Source organism: Pseudochaenichthys georgianus, chromosome 17 (genome assembly GCF_902827115.2).
Source record: "Pseudochaenichthys georgianus chromosome 17, fPseGeo1.2, whole genome shotgun sequence".
NCBI lineage: Eukaryota > Metazoa > Chordata > Actinopteri > Perciformes > Channichthyidae > Pseudochaenichthys > Pseudochaenichthys georgianus.
In genome coordinates this window covers 30,163,780-30,191,053 of record NC_047519.1, presented here as the reverse complement: position 1 = coordinate 30,191,053, position 27,274 = coordinate 30,163,780, and the positions used below count along the sequence as shown (strand labels likewise).

Genomic DNA, 27,274 nt, shown 5'->3' with positions numbered 1-27,274 from the left:
CCCGGCAGAAATAGCCTTATATCTAGTCTCCATTTTGTATGAGTGTCTGAATTGTGTGTAATTTAAGAAATGCTAACAATGTGAACCTTTCTCCTCACAATCGTTCATTGCCATATGTTTCATTTTACAGATGCCAAAAATGTGCCATAAAGACCTTTTGGAGGTCTCTTAGGTTAGATTATTGTTGATTGGTTATGCAGTACATGTTTCTCAAATCTCTCTGACCTTGTATGTGAACTGAACTAAAACGTTTGGCATTTGAGAAGGTGGAGAAGACAATTCAAAACTTCAGAGGTCTACAACTTGGTCTCAGCCCTGGCGTGGTTCTTTAATATTTCTATCTGTGTGAATTGTGTGTGCATCCTCTGCACGGTGACTCACTCACCTGACTCGACCATACATCATCCCAGCCTTGGCAAGCACAGCTACATGTAAACACAATCATTCAGAGAGTTGCAAACAGCTCCCTCCCCGAGGCTATGCTTTATTGCACACTAACATGCAACATGCATTTGTTCATGTCAGTAAGCCTCAAACATGTAAGCTATAATCTTTCTTAATCTGAGGGCAGTCTGCTTTCAGACATTTACAAGGATTGGGTTCGGCAGCATGAGGTGTCCACCATTTTTAAATTTGAAAAATGTTGTATTTTGACAACATTGCCAGCAGATATAAAAGGTGCATTCATGGAAGCTAATGTAAGGATGCACTTTTCAAATAATTACATATTTAGTGTAAACTAACTTTGCTGCCTTTCAACTGCTTCTATTGACGACAGAATATCGTTTTATTGTATGGTTTAGTTGTATATATATTCGACAAAGCCTGAAACCTTTTGCTTTAAAAACAGACTTGCAGGTGTGATTGTTTTCCCACTTAACCTTCAGTTGCATACTGTGATGTGTGGATTTGAGGATTTGATAGAGATGGTGGGTAACCGTATAGGCTTTAGTGTGGTATGGTAACCTCTGGTGTTTAAACTCAGCGCTGCACTTTATTTGATGTTTTTATCTCCTCCACACAGGATGTACCGACGCACCTCCAACATGGTGGGACTCAGCTACCCCCCTTCAGTCATATCTGTGCTTAAGGTATTATCACGTGCGCACACATCCCAGCTGAAGCACACTGATATGAAATAACAACTTTGTACACTTATGTGCCACGACTATATTACCTGAGCTATTTACCAGGATTTGATTTGCAGCACCTTGCATATTATCAATGTTTTTGAGAACATGAATACATTGTTATTGGACAAGTTCAAAGCAATATTTGATTTGTTTCTTTTCTTCCCCATACAGCATGTTGACAAGTGGTCGTTTGACGTGTTCGCTCTAAATGAGGCCAGCGGAGATCATGCTCTTAAATTCATATTCTACGAGTTGCTCACAAGATACGACCTTATTAATCATTTCAAGGTAAAGCCACAAGGATATGACATACCTATATACATACTGGAAACTGTACTACTGGTTATTGCTGCACCTTTGTGACATTAAAACAAGAAGAAACAGAATGACCTTCACATTTCCCCTTCACTTCCCCGTCTCTTAAGTGTTAGATCGTGTTGTTGTATTTTAACAATGACCTTATTATAAAGTTGGTTGGACACATTTTATCTCATCTGATAGTGGTGAAGCTCATTTGCCACCGCCTGCTGAAGACACTCAACTTTAAGTGGCAGCATCTTAAGAGTAAATGACACGGGCAATGAAGCCGACATGAATATGTAATTATAGTCTGCAGTAACCTAAATGATTCACGATCCATGAATTGATGACATCAATTTCAGATGCTGAGGGTACTATGCGTGCATTGAAATGTTATGGGCTCATTATTTGAATAACTGAATAGACTTAAGAAGGTTATTTTTAAAAGTATCCACAGTGTTTTTTGTTTTTTTAGCTCGCATTCATTTGCTGTTGTTTTGTCTGCCATCAGATCCCAATCTCTGCGGTGGTGTCATTCGTGGAGGCCCTAGAAGTGGGATACAGCAAACATAAAAACCCCTACCACAACCTGATGCACGCTGCTGATGTCACACAGACTGTGCACTACTTGCTACTCAAGACTGGCATTGTGGTGAGTAGGATTTGATAGAACACAGACATGTTCAAAACCTACCGAAGCCAATTGAACAAATAGGCGTTGGTGTGTCTCCCTGTGGCAAATCCAAGTCGAAGGAATCCTTTTATCCACATGATATTCAGAACATCTCCGTCAGCTGCCAGCTTAATGGCAACTTTGTCTGACAGGTTATCTTCTAAATATGGCTATTTTTTTTAAGGGAACAAAATACAAGACATCTCAGTCTGCTCGGGGCAGGTTTAAAAACATCAACCCACATTTCTGAAATATCTGTCAAAATGTGACACAATTTGATTTAAATGTTTCTTGCCAAAACATTGCTTAACTTCTACTTTTCATATTTCATATTACTTTTGTTCTTTTTCCATCTGGTGACCTATATTCCACTGGAGTAACTTTCTGTTAATACATGTATTCCAAAAACAAACAAACATTAGCCTCGCTAAAGGCTAAGTCCCCAACCATCCAAGCAGCCGGCCGCCCCCGCTTCCATTGTTTTTATTTAATCACCTTAATAAGGTGGCTGCGACAGCTGTCGACATGGCGTGTTTCTCTGGGCGGTGCCTTGCAGAGTAAACCACATTACTGCGAGAACCACGGGCTCCTGGGGGAACAGGGGAACAGCATCTATCATTTTGCATGCCCTCCAGACTGCATCAAATCAACGATCAACAGGTCATTCATAAAGCCGGCCCCATGAGGAAATATACTGAGGGATGGATCGGCCATCTTGCTTCCCGACCCCCACCCCCTGTACTTAATGACTCCCTTATCCCCCACTGTTGATTAGTCACCAATATCGACTGGGTTTCCTGAGCTAAATCCCCACTCTGTGTACGTGAGTGCACTGATGCACATCTCAGAAGACAAATACCCACTCACAGGTGTGGGAACAGATTACAAATGTGCGGCTATAAATGGACATCTTTATCTTTGAATACAGTTGTTGGTGTTGCTCATATGATTAACCTCAGTTCGTCACAGTTTCTGTTTTTGCCCGTTCAGCATTCGAGGAAAACTACTTCCTCAACCAAGACTTAAACTAGGAGATCTATACTACTCATAAATTCATTTGGCTAATGGAATTAACAAGGATTAAATCTGTCGAAGAAAAATGAGGAGAATCCAATAACATTTCAAAATGTTCCTGCTGTCGTAAAAGCACCTCATCTGATCTTTAATTTGCCAACCTATGGGGAACAATTATGTTGATATGACACATTGTAATACAACACTACAACAAAGGTTTAAGTCAACTAACATGTGCCTGAACATAAGTTTGTACATTTATTAAGGAGTCAGTCATGTGAGTTTCCGGTCTTCATGCTTAGCTACCTGGCTGCCTGCTGTAGCTGCCAGTGATAAGAGTGCTATCAATCTCCACATCTCAATCTCTGAAAGAAAACCAATAAGTGTATTCCTCGCCGGATACCATCTACCACGGTGCACTGAGATCCATCATCACAAACCTCAGATCCTTGACGCACCACTGCAATCTACACGCTCGTGTTGGATGGTCTTCCCTGACCACGCGTAGACTGAAACATTGGCACATCCTTATATATAAGGCTATTCTTGGTGCTCTTCCCCTTATCTAAGGATGTACATAAACAGAAAATGCACAGGATCCTATCGGCTTCGCTCCGAGAACTTTTTGCTTTGAACTGAACCAAAGGTCCGCACTGAACTGGGGAAAAGGGCGTTCAGTTACGCTGCCCCTCAAGCTTGGAACCTGCTTCAAACTGAGCTGAAACTCAGAGAGCTGGTCTCATTAGAAACACTCAAAGCAACTTGAACTGACCTTGAAGCGGGCCACTGTCTGTAAATGCTTTGGCTTAATTTGGTGTATGACTGTGTTGTGATTGTGTGTTTTTTAATTGTCTGTAACTGTAGAACTGTCTGAAACTGTGCTGTTACCATTCTTGGGCCAGGACTCTCTTGAAAAAGAGATGTTTAATCTCAATGAGACCTATCCTGGTTAAATAAAGGTACAATAAAATAAATTAATTCCCACAAACCTTTAGCTATTGCTTAAGGAGCTGCTGCTACTTTCACATAGTCCTCTCTTTTGCTGTAATGATAAATCATATGTAAAAAAGTTTAACCCATGTATTCAAAAGCATACCTTGTACCATCACCATGTGACAGAATGACGTTCTCATTTATATTTGATAATAATGAAAACCCAGACTGAGACTCTGGAGGAAAAGAGGACGTTTTAAAGTGACAGTTAAAATGTGGTAGTCAATAGACCTCGCCTTATCCAAAGCTTGCTTTTTGCTTCTCTGACCTTTCCTCTATCATCTCCTCCCCATTTGTTTCCTTTCATCCCTGACGGTAATATATTCCTCATGCCAAATACTTCTCTCGGCATCCTTTGTTTAACTTTTCTCCTCTACATCATGCTGTCGCAACAAACTGTCCCTGCACTCCTTTTCTCAACTCACTGGCTTCTCATTTCTCTTCTCTCATTTATTTCCATTCTCTCCTCTCCTGTTTATTACTCTGTGTTCCCTTTTTCCTGTCAACGTCGACCCTGTCATTTCCATGTCGTTGCCCTCCTTCCTCTTTTATATACTAATATCCCCTTCCTCCTTTTTCTTTGTGCATCTTCTCTCCGCAGCATTGGTTGACTGAGCTTGAGATCTTTGCCATGATCTTTGCGGCGGCGGTGCACGACTACGAGCATACGGGGACGACAAACAACTTCCACATTCAGACGAGGTAATGGATCATAAAATCAAAAATGCATGGCACTGACTCACCCGATCAATGTTTTCATTTGCAGCGAGAGGGCGTCACAGTCACACTGAGATCGCCTGCAGTGCTGTGCAGTCATAACACTCGGGCGGGACGGGAGTCCAAATGAACTCACAACTCTTGCCCTTGATAACTTCAGTTTGAAAGAACATTGCCCCAAACTCATTTCGTATACATATAGTAAAATTAACTAATTTGTTTTGACAAAGACTATCTTCGTAGCCTTTTGCATTCTGAAACTAATCCTTATTTTCACCCTAACCCCTTTTTATCCAGATTCCTTTCATTGAAATTATTGAACTTTTAAAACCTTACGTAAATAAAGAACTTTTCTACGTCTTATGTTACACATTTATTCTTATGACATTTTTGATCTTGTTTCCGTATAGGCAATTGTCAATGACATACTGAGGGTCCATACAGTAAATACATGGAGCCCCATTAGCTTAATGTGATTTGTATTGTTTGCATACTGTATGTCTTGACAATAGGAAAGTTGCTTTTGATATATTATTGGTACCGTAGAATGGCGTAGATGTTATGCATAAACCAATCATGGGCTTTGTTGTGTTGTTTTTGTGTTTGATGCTGTCCCTGAATAGTGTCCCTTTAGACAGCGGACTCCCTGAACGTGACACATGAAACATTGAAGGAGTAGCCATTTTGAGGGGTCTATCATCTCTCTATAAGCTGTTCTTGCCAATAAAGACCTATATAACTATTGCTCTGCTTTCTCTCCGACAGGTCAGACACAGCTATCCTGTACAATGACCGCTCAGTGTTGGAAAGTCACCACGTCAGCGCCGCCTACCGCCTGCTGCAGGAGGACGATGAGATGAACATCCTCTACAACCTCTCCAAGGACGACTGGAGGTCAGTGCGACAGATATGAGACAGACAGTAAGAGGAGGAGAGACGGGGAGGTGAAAGAGCTGAGGGACAGCAGCAGAAGATAAAACTCAGAGATTTACTAGTTCAAGTCAAATCGAGAGGCAGGTCAAGCGGAACAGTTTCACAATGTACATATCGCCCCAACGTGACCGTATCTCTCATTTTACAAGATTCACAACTGTGCTCAGTGGAGTGAACATCAGAAGAGTTGCATCACCTTCAAGGTCCAACAACGTTGTGCTCAATGGAACTGTTATGTGTGATAATACATTAAAGAGAGAAAGCGGCAATCCGATTTCTTAAGACATAAGCTGGGACTTGTCAAAGCAGATATTATAAATAGCTCTCAAAAACTGTGTTGGCTGACATTACTTTTAGCCACATCCGAAATAAGTCGGCTTGTATTACCTGTGAGTTTGACGGTTCATTACACAGCACATGGCTCGTGTTTTCCTCTCACTTCTCTCTCCTCTTTCCTCTGCTTTCCTCCAGAGAGCTGCGGGCTCTGGTGGTGGAGATGGTGCTGGCCACAGACATGTCCTGCCACTTCCAGCAGGTTAAGGCCATGAAGAACTTCCTACAACAGCCTGAGGGGTCAGTTCACTTCACTGCTGTTGCTTTTGTTGTTTTTCCTTTCCTACTGTTTACACTCTCTGCCCTCATCCCAGCAATTTGCATCCTCATTAACCCTGCCATGAGCCACTGTGTACTAACCTCCAGTTGTTTACAACCCAATTAACCCTGCCCTGAGGATGCACTAAAACACAACACACATTAATGTTTACATCAGATGGATATTGGGACGATATCTGTTGCTCGCGTGTTGTTTGCTCAAAATAAAAAAGGAAAGAGTATTTTGTAGCCAACTAGAACCAGTGTCATGCATTGTTTATTACAGGTATACAGTAGGGTAATACTACATGCCCTCTCAGGCACAAACACTGCATATTGTGTGTGCTGGAAGTCTGCACAGGACTTCCACAAGAGTTATAGTGTAGTCACACCAGATTTGGCATGGTGAAATGTATTTGCTCACTGCGGTGAAAAACAGCCTGCAGCACAAAAGTCGCTGCCAGTTTCTCTGGCACACTATAGAAGGCTCGAGCTAAGATTACCTGCTGGAGAACATTAGCGTCCCAAAAGCTATCAAATATTCTGTTTCCCAGCACTAATGTTCTGCTTCTTGTTTTCTGCAACACTTGCATACAACTTTCAACTTAAACTTTAATGTTTTTAAAAACATACTACTGTATAAATGACAACATGAACCCTAGTAGTACAGTAACTGCCTTCGCTTGAACCATTATCGGATCCTGGTAGCTAGAAGGAAAAATAATCATAATTCTGGTCACTGAACGTAAATATTTACGCTTATATAAACTCTTCCTCTTGAAGTCACTAATATTTAATGATGTGAGCAAACATATCTTATTTAGGTCCTCTGAACAGTAGTATAAGTTTATCGTTGCTGTACTCGTTAATAAGCTAGCATGCCTGCCAAAAGGTAGATGACTAAAAATAAATAAATATGGAGAACATAACATGGAGCTCCTTGATAGCGCATGCCGTAAACACAACAACCTTGGATTGGCCATGGGACCTTTCTGAATGTCTAACCCCTTTCCCCCTGTCCCAATTGTCAAGGCGTAGAACATTTGAATTAGGTACTGGTCCATTACAGAATTCCACTTCACTATGAATGAAAGATTCGTTACAGCAGTGTCCATTGACAAAGATTGCTGTTTGCTGTGTGTTTTCTAGGGAGTTTTGGTACAATGTTGTTACCTGCTCCTATTCTGATTGTGTACCAAAGTGTTCTGTGTCAAATAAAAACGGTACATTGCAGACATAAATATTCCTTTCAGAACAGAACAGCCCGACTGCCAGTACTTCCTTTTCACACATTTTAATCACAGCACTTTCTACAGTGACTGATAGCCACTACATGCAGACAAAAAAAAGCAGATTGCAAAACAAAAGAGAGCTATCAAGCAAACTATCATATAACGAGATGAGTCATCACTGCTGATGGAGCAGCAACGCTTACGAGAGAAAGCTGGAAGAAACTCGTTGACCTTGGGGTATTTCTTTTCCCTGTGATATCGCGCAGCACTCATCATGATTTAGAAAAATGCTCAGAAAGCAGTGATGTGAGCACATCACTGAAACACATGTACGAATCAACAACATTGAGATTCCTGCTTATGAGTATATTTTATAATTCAAAGAGTGCTGACAGGAAGGTAATCACCAAGCTACGTAACAGGGTACACACACAAGCGCACATAAACAAGATTGCAGTCTGCAGGAAGCTGTATTGCTGAATAGACTTTAATGTAAGGTAATTCAAGCCGGTCTGCTCCAGGCCTGCTTTGAGTGCTCTTTAAGACCCAATCTGCCGCAAATGGAATGAGGGGAAATTTGAGCCAGTCTTTCTCACCTCTGTTTAACCTTGTGCAGTGTGTGTGTGTACTGGTGTGTGTGTGTGTGTGTGTGTGTGTGTGTGTGTGTGTGTGTGTGTGTGTGTGTGTGTGTGTGTGTGTGTGTGTGTGTGTGTGTGTGTGTGTGTGTGTGTGTGTGTGTGTGTGTGTGTGTGTGTGTGTGTGTGTGTGTGTGTGTGTGTGTGTGTGTGTGTGTGTGTGTGTGTGTGTGTGTGTGTGTGTGTGTGTGTGCATGTGCGTGCGTGTGTGTTTTCAGTCGTGTGCCTATTTCCATTTTGGACTGTGTCTGTTCATTCATGCGTCAGTCCATTTAACATGATATGTTGATATGGTTATTATCAGGTGATATCTCAGACACCACTGATGTCTGATGAGGTGAGATGATGCGTCTTCACACTTGTTCCAGTGTGGAGAACCGATTTGCCTACTGCAGGCAGTATGATGGGGAATCGTTTTAAAAAATATATTTTCAGATGGAAGTTTCTCTGTCTATAGATGTCTGTGTTTCAAAGCCCATGCTAATAGATGACAATTTATATTGCCTTTTCTTTTGAAATATTCAACCTGCAATGGTGAGTTTATACTCCATCTGCTACTCTGTTGAGTATAATCATTTCAAATGATTGGTGCACATGTTACACTAGGACAGTGGTTCTCAAACTTTTTCTGTCAGGCCCCCCCTTTGGAGAAAAAAAAAAGTCGGGCCCCCCCAACACAAGTCAGGCTCAGTGGCGGCGCCAGATATTTATTTTGGGGTGCTGTGGGGTAGCTTGACGTTTTATAGAGGGTGCTCAAACATTTAGGGTTTCCCATTAAAGTACTGGGCGCTACAGTGGAATTTTCTACTGCAACACTCTCCACGCAAATACACAGTGTGACAGTTACAATGAAGGCTCGAGGCATATAGGTGTAAGCAGGGGTAAAGTGCTATTTGTATAGGTGGTGTGTGGACCTCACATAGGGGGGTCCGGGGGCAAGCTCCCCCGGAAAGATTTATATTTAAATATTGAAGTTAAAGCATCAGTCTGGTGCAAATTGAGAGCAAAATGAAGAGATCTATGGATACCTCTCTCAACACCCATTTGAAACAGAACTGTAAACAGATTTACTTCTTCTTTATGGATATTTTACAAATCACCCTTTTAAACTTTATTCTTGTTTTACTGTCATATAGTATTTCATACCTGTTTTTCATTTATTCTTTTGTTTTTTTATAACTATAATGATCATTATAAACGTGTGCCTCGGAAATAATGTTTTACATTAATGGTGACCAAAACGTTTGAGACCCACTGAGATAACACTGAGAGAGTCCTTTAATTCACTGAGTCTCTCAGTCTGACAGGAGAGGACTCTCCTCCACTTTGTTGTTGAAAAAACTCCTTATATCCGTTAGCGTAGCTCGCTAGCACCAGAAGCTAACAACTACGATCTCTGGTACCGGTGCGCTCTCTCTCTCTCGCTTGCGCACACACACACAGAGCCGAGCTTTAATGAAACACAGAGACCCAGACGTAATAGTACTGTACTGCATCATATTATTTTCAAATCAATAATTTTTCAATTTATGATTTTTTTTTTTTTTTAAATTGCCATTTTCCGCGGCCCCCCTGGCATGCCTCTGCGCCACTTTGAGAACCACTGCACTAGGATAATAGGTTTTACATTTCAACCAGGTCTATTATAAAACAATATACATGCACATTGATTGTGAGTTGATCCCTCTCTCAGAGACTCCAATGTAAGCAATGGGGGATAACATCTGCAGTTATTTTGTGTAAAAATGCATTTTAATTATGGTCAAAGCTAACAAAAGTATTTGAGTTAGCCGAATGAGGAAGTTATCTTTTGTCTTAATACATAGGTCTACTGCTTTAACTGAAGAATGTATGCCTAATGTTGATACATTTTTTAAATGGGAAAAGTAGATACTTTACTGAACATACAAGACTGTGAAAACGTTTCTCTCCTATGAATTTGTAAACATTGTATTGGAGCTGTTCTTGCACAGAAAGTCATTTTTTGTGGACAGATTGATGGAAAAACATTCGCAGCTGTGCCACATTTTTCCCATTTCTTTGATGATTGACCCTTCAGTCTTCAGGGACGCTCAGTGTTTCAGAAATGTTCTTGTATCCTTCCCTTGCTTGGTATTTTTCAATAACCTTGTTTTATGTTGAAGATGTTTGGCTTCACAATTTAGATTACTTATTGTAGTCATTAAGGTGTCATATTAATAGGATTCATTGATTAACAGTTGAATATCTTGGTCTGCTTTGCAGCATTGACAAGCCCAAAGCCCTGTCCCTGCTGCTGCACACGGCAGACATCAGCCACCCGGCCAAAAGTTGGGACCTCCACCACCGCTGGACCACCTCTCTACTGGAGGAGTTCTTCAGACAGGTCAGTGTGTGTTCTCGGACCGGTCCAAGTGTTCCAAAGAGGCTGGTCCAGTGTGTTTTTCAGTGCTTTGAATATGTAGAGGTGACATGCCGTGCTTTTCAACCAGTAACAGAAACAGACATAGATATAGATATTTTCACAGATAAACAACCATTTAAATGATGCGATTACAAAAAGCAACACACTTCTAGAGCCCTTGAATTGTAAAACCTAACCTGACCTCGTTCTTATTGTTGAAAATATCATACATTTAGTAGCCGCACTTCAGCTTTAGATTGTGTCACATGATCTTCCTCAGCAGATGGGAGTTCAACCATTTGTCAGTAAGTTTCAGATATTTCCAAAAAACTCTTTATATACTTTGGCTTCAAAAGTTGAGATGGAAAATTCTTGGCTTTCATGTCACACCTGTGCTTTTCCTGCAATGTGAAAAAGAGTCTCTATTGGACGAGCTGTTGAGAAACTATTCTCTTGGGAGGATTGCCAAAAGATGAAACACCAGTTTTTAAATGGATTCAAAACGTCCTCACAGTAGTACACTTTCAATACTTGTGTGCTGGTTGCAACAAAAACTGTTATTAGTTTTCAATGTGTGTTCAGACTAGGTTTACAATAATGATTATATTAATGATTGATTGATTTAATATGGTTCTTCTGCATAACTCTAGTGTCAGGGTGCGTGGAAAAGGTAGGACCCAAAAGCAGTATTAACAAAAAGCGAGCTTTCATTTACAAAAAAAAGCCGATGACAAAAGAAAACGAGACAAAGTTAGCATTACCAAAAAACAGGGGAGCACGAGTAAATAATCCAGGACCAAACTTCTGGGACAAACATGGAGCGTGACATGAAGGGAAAGACCAACAATGACCCAACACCGAACACAGGAAGAGACAAGACTAAATACAGGGAGGGGTAATCACGAGACGAGAAACAGCCGGGCAGGGGAGGAGAAAACACAAGGGCCACAGGTGAACACAATCAGACAACTAGACACACCAGGGAAACTACCGACAGGAGGAAAAACACAGGCAGAAGGACCAGACAATATACAAGGAGGAAAACATCACAGGGAGAAGGGAACAGCAAAATAAACCCAAGCCTAGACATACAAAACCAAAAAACGTGACATAACATAAGAATCGTGACATCTAGCCCCCAAAGCACTGCAGTCATATTTATAAGTTTAATTGCAGCCACTCTGCTCATTGTCATCATTAAAAATCCTGCCATTACTTGGCTCCATGGCAGATTAAAATGTAGAACATTAGCTCTTTTTTAAAACAATGCATTCGGCTATAAATATTAGATTGTGGATTTGTTTGTCAAAAAGAAGGACAGGGGTCTAACTGGGGCCACATTGCTTTCATCTCTTCCATTATTAATCCACATTGTTCTCATTATCAGTGCTATTGTTATTGTGGCTTTTTTCACGAGGCCTTTATCTCCCGGGATACGAATCTCCGATAAATAGCTCCTCCAAAGAACATTGCCTCCCGACTCCACATCTCATCTCTTTGTGACAAAAAAATCAGGGGGAGAAAATGAAACACATTTGTGGCCCAAAAGCACTCGGGCGGGGGGGCCAGACAAATCCAAAGCCTGATGATTGAAGTGTGAGTGTATGCCGTATTACTGTATGTCTGGAGGCTGCGGCACATTTTTACAGAGAAACTGAGATTGGCGGTGGTGGCGAAGTCGATAGGGACTTGGCTTGGCAACTGGAAGGTCACCAGTTCAAGTCCCGGAAAGACCAAGTGCTACCGAGGTGTCCCTGAGCAAGGCACCGTTCCCCACACTGCTCCCCGGGCGCCGTACGTAATGGCAGCCCACTGCTCCTAACACAGGATGGGTCAAATGCAGAGAAACCGTTTCGTTACTAGTACCTGTACTACGTAATGACAATAAGTTGAATCATCATCATCAGATTGGCTCTGACCGAGGTGGCTGCTGTATTTTCAGGGGGACAAAGAATCAGAGCTGGGCCTGCCGTTCTCTCCGCTCTGCGACAGGAAGTCAACAATGGTGGCCCAGTCCCAGATCGGTGAGTGGCTTCTGCATCTTCACTCTCGTATTTCATGCTGCCAAATAGCAAAAAAGGACAGAGAACAGAGTACTTAATAGAGACCTGATTTATGATTAAGTTGCCTCCGTTCTTCAAGCTTATATTTTATGGGTCTTTCTAGAATAAATATAACATGTCACTGAATGTGTTTTTGTTTTGGCTGCATGCAGAGGTTGTGGCAGGGAAATCGTCACCTTTTGCAGGATAGGTTTTCTGGAATCTGTTTTTTCTTTTTTTTTTTAAATGTATTTGTATGTCTTTGTACTTTTTGGGCACATTATTGATATTTCACAATCTCTCTTTGCCCAGGCTGTTTTAGGTAGTTTGATTATGGTGTCATATCTCTGGAAATGAAGCAGAATTGACCGACAGATGTATGACAGATGACAGATTATGTATTTTGGTTACTACAGATTTACCCCATGGCGTACTGCTCTTTATAAAGTGAGCATTGAGCTTCCCTCTTATGCCGTGTATGTGCATAATAACAAGATGATCTTTCGACTAGGTCCGTAACTTCATCTTCAAGAATTCTCCGTTGTCTTCGAGAAAAAAACGATTTCCATTAGTTCAACGTTAGCAGTGTCTATTTGTTTCTCATGTTGCTCTGCTCGGTCTTAGTTGCAAACATCCCCGTTGATCCCTGTCTAAAAATGTTGAGGTTTTTCTTTAATGTAATTTCTGAAGTCCATCAATCCATTGCGACATTTTGAAACGCTCACCTTGATAATCATTATTAACATTCTTAATATTAAGAATGCCAGCATTACAGTGATTCTTCGGGTCTTTCACACACCCCAGTCTTCATTATACAATATAAACACCTACATCAAAATATATTGATCTATAAACTGGTTTGCTGATATCTTTGTCACCAGGGTTCATCGACTTCATCGTGGTGCCCACCTTCACTGTGCTCACGGACATGATGGAGCGGATCGTCAAACCGCTCATCGACGAGGCCTCCCATGCAGGTGTTGCCGGCTTTAGACGCTCAAGGTAGGTTTCAGCACTTTCTCTAAGAAATCATTTGCAAACAAAAAGTGTGCATCTGCTCAGTAGCAGGACTGAGCAGATGGAAGTGGGTGACAGTATGCAAATCTGGGCACATTTTAATCAAGCAGCCAGCTTAATCAAGGATGGAAAATCTACTGTTTTCTACCCTTCACCTCTCATACCTGTCTGAGTAACTGCTGGCTCAGTAACGTGATTAAACCTCAACATCTCTCTGCAATAACAGCATATCTAATGGCTGAATGGAGAACAGCAGATGAGTCTCCCATGAATAATCAATTTAAGTGCGTGGAAATGTCTCCACCTTTCATTTGGGCAAAGCCACACACCTTGAAATTGACATTTTAGAGATGCTAAACTCTTCATCCCGTCTCATCTTCTCTGAGAAATAAAGTGGGCTTCATTGAAGGTTTCGCATTCACAAAAGTCTCTCCTGGTACAAAACAACGTCTTTTTGCATTCACCGGCTTAATTAATAGGCTGAGTACTTTCCTTTCTCCCGCATACTTTATCAGGTATGTGCAAGGCTTTGAAACCATGCTAATAAGAACGTAATTTCGACTTACTCTGGCATTACTTTTTAAACCATCCAGAGAAAGGTAATTAAATATAAGTTACGACTCTAATTAGTATCTTTTAAAGTGAGACTTTTTGAAAAAACACAGCAGTACTTGGAGAGTCTGGCTCTTCATCTTTCGTTGCACCTGCACATCAATACCAGCCTCAACTGCAGTCATTAGCATCACTCAGTGACTCCAGCCCAAGTTAACGGCGTGGAAATCTCAGAGTGTTACCATTTGTTCTCTCTCCTTGGTATCGTACACACCTGGGTGCTTATGGACTTTCCTTAACATTTATAGCTGTTTTCAATCATCTTTAACTATCTGCCTTCCCGGCCTGCTTCAGTGTATCTACCTGTCTTTCTCTCTTCTTCTCTTAATGTGCCTCTGAATCTGAAAGCGCATGATATTTTTAGCGAATCTAGGAATAGAAATGTCAGTCTGTTGATCTGTTGGTCCTCCAACAGACATGTGTGAGCCCCATGAGAGGAATTGAAAAAAACGAATCCGTAAAAGGAACACACAGAAATGTCCATAAAGTTGTGTGACTCACAAGAGACATATTTGGAAAGATAATGGACAGAATTGAAGCCGCACAGGGCGAAATATCCTGTATTTAGAACAAAGTATGGTATCTTGCATCAGACGCATGCCTAAAATACCTATACCTACTCTATTATACACACATGCATTTCCAAACATTTGGACTACCTATGTTGCAAATGTATTATCTTTTCAATTTACACACGGCATCTATTGCACGTCTGTCCATCCTGGGAGAGGGATCCCTCCTCTGTTGCTCTCCCTGAGGTTTCTCCCATTTTTCCCTTTAAACTGGGTTTTCTTTGGAAGTTTTTCCTTGTACGATGTGAGGGTCTAAGGACAGAGGGTGTCGTATTGTCATACTGATATTCTGTACACACTGTGAAGACCACTGAGACAAATGTAACATTTGTGATATTGGGCTATATAAATAAACATTGATTGATTGATTGATCGATTGATTGATTGATTGATTGATTGATTGATTGATTGATTGATTGACTGATTGATTCTTTTATAATGTTATTGTAAAGCAGGCCTCTTTTAAAGATAGATTCTCAAACCACGCTCTGAAACTTTCTAGAGCTCATCCCAGAAGAAGAAAATACAATGTTAAACTCTTTTCAATCTGATTAGCTGAGTAGCACTCAATACTTAACGTGTGAAAATAGGTATGTGCTCCTTTAACTTTTCAATTGGTGTCATCTCGAGGCGAAGAAAAAAATCTGCTCTTGTTTCTGGATAAATGACTTAATCCTGGGAGAAGCTCTCACCTGTGTCTGGTTCTCAACAGCGCTTTGTAAACCGCACCATCTATATTCAATCGTTCTTTTATTGAAGACACCAGTAGTGCCAGTGTCTCAAACCTGAATTCCGTGAAATTGAGCTCTCAAGTGAATTAGTGCATCTTTTGGGTATTTGAGATATCTCGTTCATTCAGAAAGACAAGCCGATGTTTTAACACACAACATGTTCTCTGAGTTTTAAGGTCATCTTGTTCATTCGGAAAGAAATACAGCAAATATATTCCTTCAAGTGAATGCATTCCGCTTCTTTAACTTAAACGACCTTCCTTCCTCTGGTTTTCCTGTCCAGTCTGAACAGTATTAGCTCAGATGAGACCAAGAGGCACAGCAGCTCGTCGGGACAGAGCTCTCTGCTGATGGTGGACCTGAAGAACTTCAAGGCTCTGTGGAACGAAGAGGTTTACCAGAACAGAGAGAGGTGGAAATCTCAGGCTGCTAAAGGTACAGTACGCCCTTACAACAACCAACATATCATACAGGAAAAAAAGGCCTTTTGGGGACTGTCCTGGTAAACCTGATCCGTCTGAATAGATCATGAGGTTCACAATGATGGGGATGTATTTTTCATAAAGCTGCAATGCTCTTAACATCTGCAAAGCTTAGCTTACGGAGAGGGTGATTTTAACTGACCTGCATTCGTTTGGGATATTCACAGAACAGCCTGTCCCCTTGCATATGTTTTTATTTTAATATTTACATAATCAAGATGGCACCACTTTTGTAATCAAGCACCCATAAGTAGGAAGACAGGAACAGCCCAATACATAGTGTTATCCTCTGATTATCATCTGTATGCAAAACCTATTGCTTGTAGTGATAATCAGTTTGTGGATATACTATACGATATATTAGCTTCTTTCAGCTCAGGTTTCCAGCCGACTTTAATGTTTGGCTAACTTTCACCAACAGAATGTGTTCCTCCAGCATAAAAGCTTCAGAAACCCCACTGTAAACGTCCTGCTCTGCACCAAACAGCAGGGACACACAGTAAGAGACTAGCTAGTGTGCACAGTGGAGCATGTAGCAGCTTAGATCCAGATATTTCCCTCAGGAGTTCGTAGAAACAAACTCAACTCTGAATGAATGCTGATGTTCCTCCTTAATTGCAGGATGTGTAAATAGGCAGCTGTTTACTATGTCAACTTAATGGTGATTAATGTGTCTGCAGGTTGTTTCTGCTGCCCCCAAGTGGCCAAAAGTCATTAAAGGTTTAGGTAATCAATCATAGAAATGTTATAGAAATATGTCTTTTATCAGGTCTGAAACAGAACAAATATCTCAGACTTTAAAGGTCACTTATTATGCAAAATCCATAAAATAATTGTATACATAACCATGTGTTCCTTCTGTGTAAAGACATTCTGAAAGTTTCAGGAAAAAAGATTCTCTCACTTTTTGTCCTGATCCATTTATATACAAACCTGTCTGAAAATGAGCTGATCAGATTTTGGCTGCTTTGTGATTTGTTTGGCTTGAGTAACCATTAGCCAATCACCTACCAAGGTACCCCCCCCCCCCCCAAGCTTATCACCTGCATCTCCTCCTAGAGCACCATTGTGTTCTTTTCAACCAAATATCTCGCAGAGGGGCGTGGGGAGGGGCTCCTTATTTTCATGTACAGTAACAGGCTGAGAATCAGCACTTTTGAAACAGGGCTGAAACAGAGGGGATTATGGGTAATTATGGGTAAGCCAAATACTTCAGAAACATGTTTTGTATATATCTGAGACCTATAATATATTGATGAACAACAGTATAATAGGGGACCTTTAAGTTAGATACGTGAATGCAGACTCATATGCTAACATGCCCCCCACCCCCCATGTGACCTCAGAGGCGGAGGAGAGAGCTAAAAGGGATCTGGAGGAGCAGGCCCAGCAGGAAGAAGCCATGGAGCCCCGGGAGGTCCAGACAGAACCAGAACAGCCTGAACCAACGGAGGACCAACCGGAGGGGGAGGAGCCGGGGTCAGCAGAGGTCAGCCAAACACCAGATGGTAACACGGAGGAACCGGAGCAGGAAGCGCAGCCGGAGAGCCCCTCACTCAAGAACCCCCCCCTGCAGAACGGTGCGGCCCTTTCACTGTTGAATCCCAGAGCGTGATGTGACAGATGGAGATGTATAAGTCCTACATGATCCATAGGAACAGTCCGCATGTTGCAATGAAAGTAAAAGATCTACAGTGAAAAAAATAATCCTGTGTCACTCTCATATAAATGGGTTATAGCCAAGTGTATAGGAGATGTGTATTTAAGTTATACACCATTCGTCAAGCTAAAGAAAATGGCTTTTAATCAAAGTTACTGTTATGTTTTATTTAAAAACTTGCTTTTTCTTTTCATTTTTTTTTTCCATTTATTCTTAATCCTTTTATTTGAGTTGTATTATTTTCTATGTGTTTTACTCTATGTTTTTATGTTGAGATGCTGTTTATTTCACGCTCTCTGTTTATTTTAATGTGAAAGCACTTTGTAACTAAAGGTGCTATATAAGTAAAGTCTAGTATTATTATTATTATTATTATTATTATTATTATGTGAATGATAAGTAGTTTCTTCATGTTTTTATTCAATGCTAGAATAAGACCTCTAGACTTTAAAACACAGCTCTGTGGGTTTGAACAGCATGGATTCCTAACAGCTGACTGGCGGGTCAGGCCGGGGGTTTCCACACACTTTTTGAAGGAGAAAGGATGCTTTGAGGATTTCATGTTGTTGTTTTGAAAGAGTAAATGTTTGCCGCCACTAAATGTGAGTCAGTGTGACGAATAACACGACTGTTCTCACTCTTCAGGAGAGTTGTCTGAAGGGACTGAGTGTCCAGTGGGGGAAGAAAACAAGAACAAAGGAGACGCTGGTGAGTTTATTCCTGCAGCCCACGGCTTCTGACAAAAAAATACATGAACTCAAGTGTCCTCACTGAGATGCCATGGTGTAGGGGAGAGCCAGCTACATGTAGAACTAATACAGTCGAATGCAACAGTCCTGCAAGAATAAGAATAACATTGAGTTTATTGAAACAATCTTAGAGCAAAAATACTGCAACTAATAAACAAGAAACTAGGTTAATTTATGACCTTGTGAAAACTGTTTATTAGGCTATAAAGAGATAATATATGTACATTAGAGTAGTTCTCTGCTTTAGGAGAAATGTTTGAGGACCTAATACTGTTTGTATCGCTATGGTTTACCTATTGTCATTTGCTTTGGATAAAAGTGTCAGCCGTCATGTCTTTAAATGTTGACTTAAAGACAGTTTCTAGCTGCAGTCAAACACATCCGAGACAACTTATTAATCATGAGAAACTCAGGAACTGACTTTTTTGAAAATATAACCATCCTGCTGAAATTCAGAACAGTTTGTAACATTATAATCTCGCTTTATTACCCCATGTCTGTGTTTCTAAAGCAGAGGTTACGATGGACTGAGCTGGGCTGTCGCCCTGAAGCTACTGACCTGTTTGAGAGGACTGCTCTCAGACCAGAGGGAAGTCCATTATGTGGGCTGCGTCGCCCTCTACAGGCCATCCCAGAAACTGACACCTTCACTTCCGTTTCTCTCTGTGAGCAACTGTTTTCTTATTTTACTGCAAGGCTCCTGTTTGCAGAGCTCTACCCACGTGCATTCATCCTCCCTTCCTGCGTACTGATGAAGAGGATACAGAAGAAGATCTAATGACCTTATTACGGCGACACGATTATGGGCTTATTTTTTGTTTGCCAATCTTTGACCTTGCTTTGGGTTGTGTTTCTAACTCAGCCACAGACATGTATCCATTGTCTGTTATGTATCGCTGTCAACACTCACTATTATATTTGAACACTTAAAGAACTGTGTAGGGAAAAAAAGTTTATTATCACAGTTATTTATTTTGGTACTTATTTAAAGATGCAGATGTATGGGAAATGCAGAATAAAGGGGCTTTCGAAGCTGCTACACAGGATGTACAGCATGCTATTATGTGTAGAGTACATTGGAGTTTCATTCCCAGTTTAAAGCACTACTATTTTACTAGAAAGTCCTCCTTTAGCTCATCCTCTCTATGTAGAAAACCTGACTTGTTCCTGTGCTTGCTGTTTAAAGTGTGTTGAGGCTACAACAAACACATTTCAATCCCAAATTGTATGTCCCTTAATACGTTTTATTTTCTTATGGCTATCAGACATGGTGAAATTCAAATGCATTTGTGTTTCCTCCAGCCATGTTTATATTGTGTTTCTGTCCTCTTTACTGTAAATATTCAATGTGTGGACATGTATGAATACGATTCCACAATCCACCAACAGATGTTTTCGTTTGTTTTGGATTCAGTGTAAGATATTGCAGTGAGAAATATCCAAAAATTAGAATGCAACTTTTACGTTTGAAACATATCACACATCGGTTTTTTTTGTATAATAGAAAAATCCTTTACTTTTTCTTTTTGTAAAGTTGTTCTGCTTCTCTTGTGTCCCACATGAATCATGCACGAGTTATCCTCACACTGTATGTCATGTCTTCGTCAAAAGACTTCTCGATGCCTTCTTATATGTATTCAAGCTGTAGCAAAGACTCAACATGGTTGCAGGATTAGAAAAGATATGTATTTTACTTTGCAGTTATGTCACAGCAGCTTGGCCTGCGAGGTTGCTGGTGTGATGTTTTATCCACATATTTACAGCGCGCTCGCTCTCCTGCCAGCCAGTTGAATCCGTCGTGCTTCTGTGATGCATCCGAGGCTACGAGTCCAAACTGTTTCTGCTTCTTGGTCCTTTGCCTGGCTTTGAAGGCTTGTAATGTTGTGTATAGGAGATGCAAATATTGCTTACTGTGCATATGTAACATATTGAACCTCCGCAATGCTGGTTAAGCTTTTACTATATACTTAATATGTGTAATTGGAAGAAAAAAATACAATGTTGGCAGTATTTGCATAATGGTTGATATGATTTCCCCTATAAACTGTGAACTGTCATTATTTTGTTCTTCTTATGTTTTTATGATTTTGGGGAAATCCCAAAATGTTTGTTATTGTGCCAAGATCAAGTAAGGGCACTTTTTTTTATGTTATGTTATTATTATTATTATTTTAAAGTATACTTGCATACTCAATCTCAATCTTTATGTATTTATATAGCACATTTAAAACAACCTTCAGTTGACCAAAGTGCTGTACAGGCAATAACTACAATATAAAATAACACAATGGGAATACAACAATAAAACAATAATACTGGTACATTTACTAAAACAAATAGTTTATACTGTATGGGGGTTAAACAACTAGACACCTAAACATTTATATACAAATGTAGGATTTATTTTGTAGCCTCTTTGTTTTAATACACACTCCTCATTCTGATATGATGCCAGGTGTGGATAAAAAGCAGTTTATCACGTAATGCACCCACATGCAACTTGACCTAAAGAGCTCAGTCAGTGGGTAGCAGGCCACCTGGCTGAACGTGTGCCTCTATAAATGTTCTCCTTCTGACATCTAGGAACATTCACTGTGTGATGTCATTTGAATCTGATCCAGGTACAGTCAAAGAAAACAATTCATATCTTCCTACAGTTACTCCAGTCTTGAGTAAAGACTTCTATTTTGTTGAAAAGTGTCTCGTTTGATGTTGCAGAAGTATTTATGGTGGTATATTTTGCTCTTTCTTCATGTAGAAAACATCTATTGTATAGCTGTATATCTTTTATTTTAGTTTTACTGTACTGTTCGCTGGATTGTCCAAAATAACGTCTTCAACAAGTTGTGTCTCCTCTAGTGTCTCGTTTTAGTGTGTGTCTGTTGGATATGTTTAATGCCACCAGCTCTGAAGTCAGAAAAATAGAATTGGCTGAAAACTCTCAGTTTAAAATGTAACAATCATATAAAAAAATAGATTTATAAATAGAACAAATACAAACGCATCGTGTGCTCCAATAGCCTGCCTGATACTTGGCGAAGCAGAATATATTTTCTGTACCGAGGGACCAACACATGTACAGTCTTGTAGTTTGCTCAATCTTTCACCTGCTACTGTATGAATATTTAACAAGAGTTTATACAACCATAATCAAAAACATAGCTGTATTTATGAACTGTAAAGACTTCTAAACATGGTGTTTTGTAATTGTTGTTTGTTCCATGCTTTGTGTCCTTGTTTAGTTAGTCTGAACCACTCTATAATGATGGATCTCAACCTGTTCTAGTGACTGAGGTTAGATGGATGTAAAGCGTGTGTGAGAAACTGCCGAAAAATACTTAATGTGCATTTCTGATCTCCTCACTGTGACCTGCTCTACTGATGAGAGTTTGAATGTGTGTGCGTGCATGCGGGTGTGTGTGTGTGTACATTCACGAACAAGAGTGTGTGTCTAAATGATTGAATGAGAGGTAAAAAGTGACGCAGTGGACTGTTTAAAGCTGGTAAACAACTCACCGCCAAAAACATAAAAAAAGAAAATATCAGCACTTTTTTCCCCCTTTAAAGATCTAATTCTCATATATTGTATATACCATATTAGGCTTATGCCACATCATTTGATTTCATATATAAATCAAAAGTAGACGTATTATAAAGTTTAAATATAAAAAGTTATGTTAATAAAAAGCATTAAGGTGAGTAGTCAAACTAGCTAACAGAAGAAAACCGCCTTAGGTTAAACCCTCCACTACATCCGACTAAGTGTGTGTGTGTGTGTGTGTGTGTGTGTGTGTGTGTGGTGTGTGTGTGTGTGTGTGTGTGTGTGTGTGTGTGTGTGTGTGTGTGTGTGTGTGTGTGTGTGTGTGTGTGTGCGTGGTGCGTGTGTGTGTGTGTGCGTGCGTGTGTGTGTGTCACTGTCCCACCATGCTCTGTGACTGCACAGCTGTATCAATAAATCTGGATTCAAAGGGCTCAGATCCTGTCCGCCTGTCTTTATTTCTTTACGACATATATCTATACATTTTTTAAATTACATTTAAAGAGGCATGCTGCTGATTTTACACATAAAACATCAATCTGTTGAGCGTCAGGGTTTTCTTTTGGGAAGTGCAGCATCTAGGGGTGCATCATTCTTTTGATTCATCGATGAAATGTCTGAAAATAGTTGAAAATGAGGTTCCATCAGTATCCTATCCTACCCATGAGGCCATAGCATTGAAACTGGATTAGTCAGGGTTCTTACGGTCATTAAAAAAATGCTTCATTGTTATATACAGGGTTCTACAGTCATTAAAAACATGCTTCATTGTTATATACAGGGTTCTACGGTCATTAAAAACATGCTTCATTGTTATATACAGGGTTCTACGGTCATTAAAAACATGCTTCATTGTTATATACAGGGTTCTACGGTCATTAAAAACATGCTTCATTGTTATATACAGGGTTCTTACGGTCATTAAAAACATGCTTCATTGTTATATACAGGGTTCTACGGTCATTAAAAACATGCTTCATTGTTATATACAGGGTTCTACGGTCATTAAAAACATGCTTCATTGTTATATACAGGGTTCTACGGTCATTAAAAACATGCTTCATTGTTATATACAGGGTTCTACGGTCATTAAAAACATGCTTCATTGTTATATACAGGGTTCTACGGTCATTAAAAACATGCTTCATTGTTATATACAGGGTTCTACGGTCATTAAAAACATGCTTCATTGTTATATACAGGGTTCTACGGTTATTAAAAACATGCTTCATTGTTATATACAGGGTTCTACGGTCATTAAAAACATGCTTCATTGTTATATACAGGGTTCTACGGTCATTAAAAACATGCTTCATTGTTATATACAGGGTTCTACGGTCATTAAAAACATGCTTCATTGTTATATACAGGGTTCTACGGTCATTAAAAACATGCTTCATTGTTATATACAGGGTTCTACGGTCATTAAAGACATGCTTCATTGTTATATACAGGGTTCTACGGTCATTAAAAACATGCTTCATTGTTATATACAGGGTTCTACGGTCATTAAAAACATGCTTCATTGTTATATACAGGGTTCTACGGTCATTAAAAACATGCTTCATTGTTATATACAGGGTATCATTGTTATATACAGGGTTCTACGGTCATTAAAAACATGCTTCATTGTTATATACAGGGTTCTACGGTCATTAAAAACATGCTTCATTGTTATATACAGGGTTCTACGGTCATTAAAAACATGCTTCATTGTTATATACAGGGTTCTACGGTCATTAAAAACATGCTTCATTGTTATATACAGGGTTCTACGGTCATTAAAAACATGCTTCATTGTTATATACAGGGTTCTACGGTCATTAAAAACATGCTTCATTGTTATATACAGGGTTCTACGGTCATTAAAAACATGCTTCATTGTTATATACAGGGTTCTACGGTCATTAAAAACATGCTTCATTGTTATATACAGGGTACTACGGTCATTAAAAACATGCTTCATTGTTATATACAGGGTTCTACGGTCATTAAAAAAATGCTTCATTGTTATATACAGGGTTCTACGGTCATTAAAAACATGCTTCATTGTTATATACAGGGTTCTACGGTCATTAAAAACATGCTTCATTGTTATATACAGGGTTCTACGGTCATTAAAAACATGCTTCATTGTTATATACAGGGTTCTACGGTCATTAAAAACATGCTTCATTGTTATATACAGGGTTCTACGGTCATTAAAAACATGCTTCATTGTTATATACAGGGTTCTACGGTCATTAAAAACATGCTTCATTGTTATATACAGGGTTCTACGGTCATTAAAAACATGCTTCATTGTTATATACAGGGTTCTTACGGTCATTAAAAACATGCTTCATTGTTATATACAGGGTTCTACGGTCATTAAAAACATGCTTCATTGTTATATACAGGGTTCTACGGTCATTAAAAACATGCTTCATTGTTATATACAGGGTTCTACGGTCATTAAAAACATGCTTCATTGTTATATACAGGGTTCTACGGTCATTAAAAACATGCTTCATTGTTATATACAGGGTTCTTACGGTCATTAAAAACATGCTTCATTGTTATATACAGGGTTCTACGGTCATTAAAAAAATGCTTCATTGTTATATACAGGGTTCTACGGTCATTAAAAACATGCTTCATTGTTATATACAGGGTTCTACGGTCATTAAAAACATGCTTCATTGTTATATACAGGGTTCTACGGTCATTAAAAACATGCTTCATTGTTATATACAGGGTTCTTACTATCATTAAAAACATGCTTCATTGTTATATACAGGGTTCTACGGTCATTAAAAACATGCTTCATTGTTATATACAGGGTTCTACGGTCATTAAAAACATGCTTCATTGTTATATACAGGGTTTCTACGGTCATTAAAAACATGCTTCATTGTTATATACAGGGTTCTTACGGTCATTAAAAACATGCTTCATTGTTATATACAGGGTTCTACGGTCATTAAAAACATGCTTCATTGTTATATACAGGGTACTACGGTCATTAAAAAAATGCTTCATTGTTATATACAGGGTTCTACGGTAATTAAAAACATGCTTCATTGTTATATACAGGGTTCTACGGTCATTAAAACATGCTTCATTGTTATATACAGGGTTCTACGGTCATTAAAAAATGCTTCATTGTTATATACAGGGTTCTACGGTCATTAAAAACATGCTTCATTGTTATATACAGGGTTCTACGGTCATTAAAAACATGCTTCATTGTTATATACAGGGTTCTACGGTCATTAAAAACATGCTTCATTGTTATATACAGGGTTCTACGGTCATTAAAAACATGCTTCATTGTTATATACAGGGTTCTACGGTCATTAAAAACATGCTTCATTGTTATATACAGGGTTCTACGGTCATTAAAAACATGCTTCATTGTTATATACAGGGTTCTACGGTCATTAAAAACATGCTTCATTGTTATATACAGGGTTCTACGGTCATTAAAACATGCTTCATTGTTATATACAGGGTTCTACGGTCATTAAAAACATGCTTCATTGTTATATACAGGGTTCTACGGTCATTAAAAACATGCTTCATTGTTATATACAGGGTTCTACGGTCATTAAAAACATGCTTCATTGTTATATACAGGGTTCTACGGTCATTAAAAACATGCTTCATTGTTATATACAGGGTTCTACGGTCATTAAAACATGCTTCATTGTTATATACAGGGTTCTACGGTCATTAAAAACATGCTTCATTGTTATATACAGGGTTCTACGGTCATTAAAAACATGCTTCATTGTTATATACAGGGTTCTACGGTCATTAAAAACATGCTTCATTGTTTATATACAGGGTTCTACGGTCATTAAAAACATGCTTCATTGTTATATACAGGGTTCTACGGTCATTAAAAACATGCTTCATTGTTATATACAGGGTTCTACGGTCATTAAAAACATGCTTCATTGTTATATACAGGGTTCTACGGTCATTAAAAACATGCTTCATTGTTATATACAGGGTTCTACGGTCATTAAAAACATGCTTCATTGTTATATACAGGGTTCTACGGTCATTAAAAACATGCTTCATTGTTATATACAGGGTTCTACGGTCATTAAAAACATGCTTCATTGTTATATACAGGGTTCTACGGTCATTAAAAACATGCTTCATTGTTATATACAGGGTTCTACGGTCATTAAAACATGCTTCATTGTTATATACAGGGTTCTACGGTCATTAAAAACATGCTTCATTGTTATATACAGGGTTCTACGGTCATTAAAAACATGCTTCATTGTTATATACAGGGTTCTACGGTCATTAAAAACATGCTTCATTGTTATATACAGGGTTCTACGGTCATTAAAAACATGCTTCATTGTTATATACAGGGTTCTACGGTCATTAAAAACATGCTTCATTGTTATATACAGGGTTCTTACGGTCATTAAAAACATGCTTCATTGTTATATACAGGGTTCTACGGTCATTAAAAACATGCTTCATTGTTATATACAGGGTTCTACGGTCATTAAAAAACATGCTTCATTGTTATATACAGGGTTCTACGGTCATTAAAAACATGCTTCATTGTTATATACAGGGTTCTACGGTCATTAAAAACATGCTTCATTGTTATATACAGGGTTCTACGGTCATTAAAAACATGCTTCATTGTTATATACAGGGTTCTACGGTCATTAAAAACATGCTTCATTGTTATATACAGGGTTCTTACGGTCATTAAAAACATGCTTCATTGTTATATACAGGGTTCTACGGTCATTAAAAACATGCTTCATTGTTATATACAGGGTTCTACGGTCATTAAAAACATGCTTCATTGTTATATACAGGGTCTACGGTCATTAAAAACATGCTTCATTGTTATATACAGGGTTCTACGGTCATTAAAAACATGCTTCATTGTTATATACAGGGTTCTACGGTCATTAAAAACATGCTTCATTGTTATATACAGGGTTCTAAGGTCATTAAAAACATGCTTCATTGTTATATACAGGGTTCTACGGTCATTAAAAACATGCTTCATTGTTATATACAGGGTTCTACGGTCATTAAAAACATGCTTCATTGTTATATACAGGGTTCTACGGTCATTAAAAACATGCTTCATTGTTATATACAGGGTTCTACGGTCATTAAAAACATGCTTCATTGTTATATACAGGGTTCTACGGTCATTAAAAACATGCTTCATTGTTATATACAGGGTTCTACGGTCATTAAAAACATGCTTCATTGTTATATACAGGGTTCTACGT

The 27,274-nt window shown here is 39.2% G+C and overlaps 1 protein-coding gene across 3 annotated transcripts in view; it reads left to right on the top strand.

Moving 5' to 3' along the window:
• pde1cb (phosphodiesterase 1C, calmodulin-dependent b) overlaps positions 1–22,203 on the top strand; it is a 149,654-nt gene extending 127,451 nt beyond the window's left edge. For all 3 annotated transcript variants that reach the window (XM_034105131.2, XM_071206315.1, XM_034105132.2), the window contains 13 exons: positions 1,025–1,091; positions 1,305–1,421; positions 1,945–2,085; positions 4,715–4,815; positions 5,596–5,724; positions 6,235–6,336; positions 10,466–10,586; positions 12,547–12,628; positions 13,528–13,648; positions 15,862–16,013; positions 17,407–17,640; positions 18,366–18,428; positions 18,981–22,203. In XM_034105131.2, coding sequence (XP_033961022.1) covers positions 1,025–1,091; positions 1,305–1,421; positions 1,945–2,085; positions 4,715–4,815; positions 5,596–5,724; positions 6,235–6,336; positions 10,466–10,586; positions 12,547–12,628; positions 13,528–13,648; positions 15,862–16,013; positions 17,407–17,640; positions 18,366–18,428; positions 18,981–19,000 — 1,450 coding nt within the window. In that variant the 3' untranslated portion in view covers positions 19,001–22,203. The remainder of the gene's footprint in view (positions 1–1,024; positions 1,092–1,304; positions 1,422–1,944; positions 2,086–4,714; positions 4,816–5,595; positions 5,725–6,234; positions 6,337–10,465; positions 10,587–12,546; positions 12,629–13,527; positions 13,649–15,861; positions 16,014–17,406; positions 17,641–18,365; positions 18,429–18,980) is intronic.
• Positions 22,204–27,274: the final 5,071 nt, after the last annotated feature.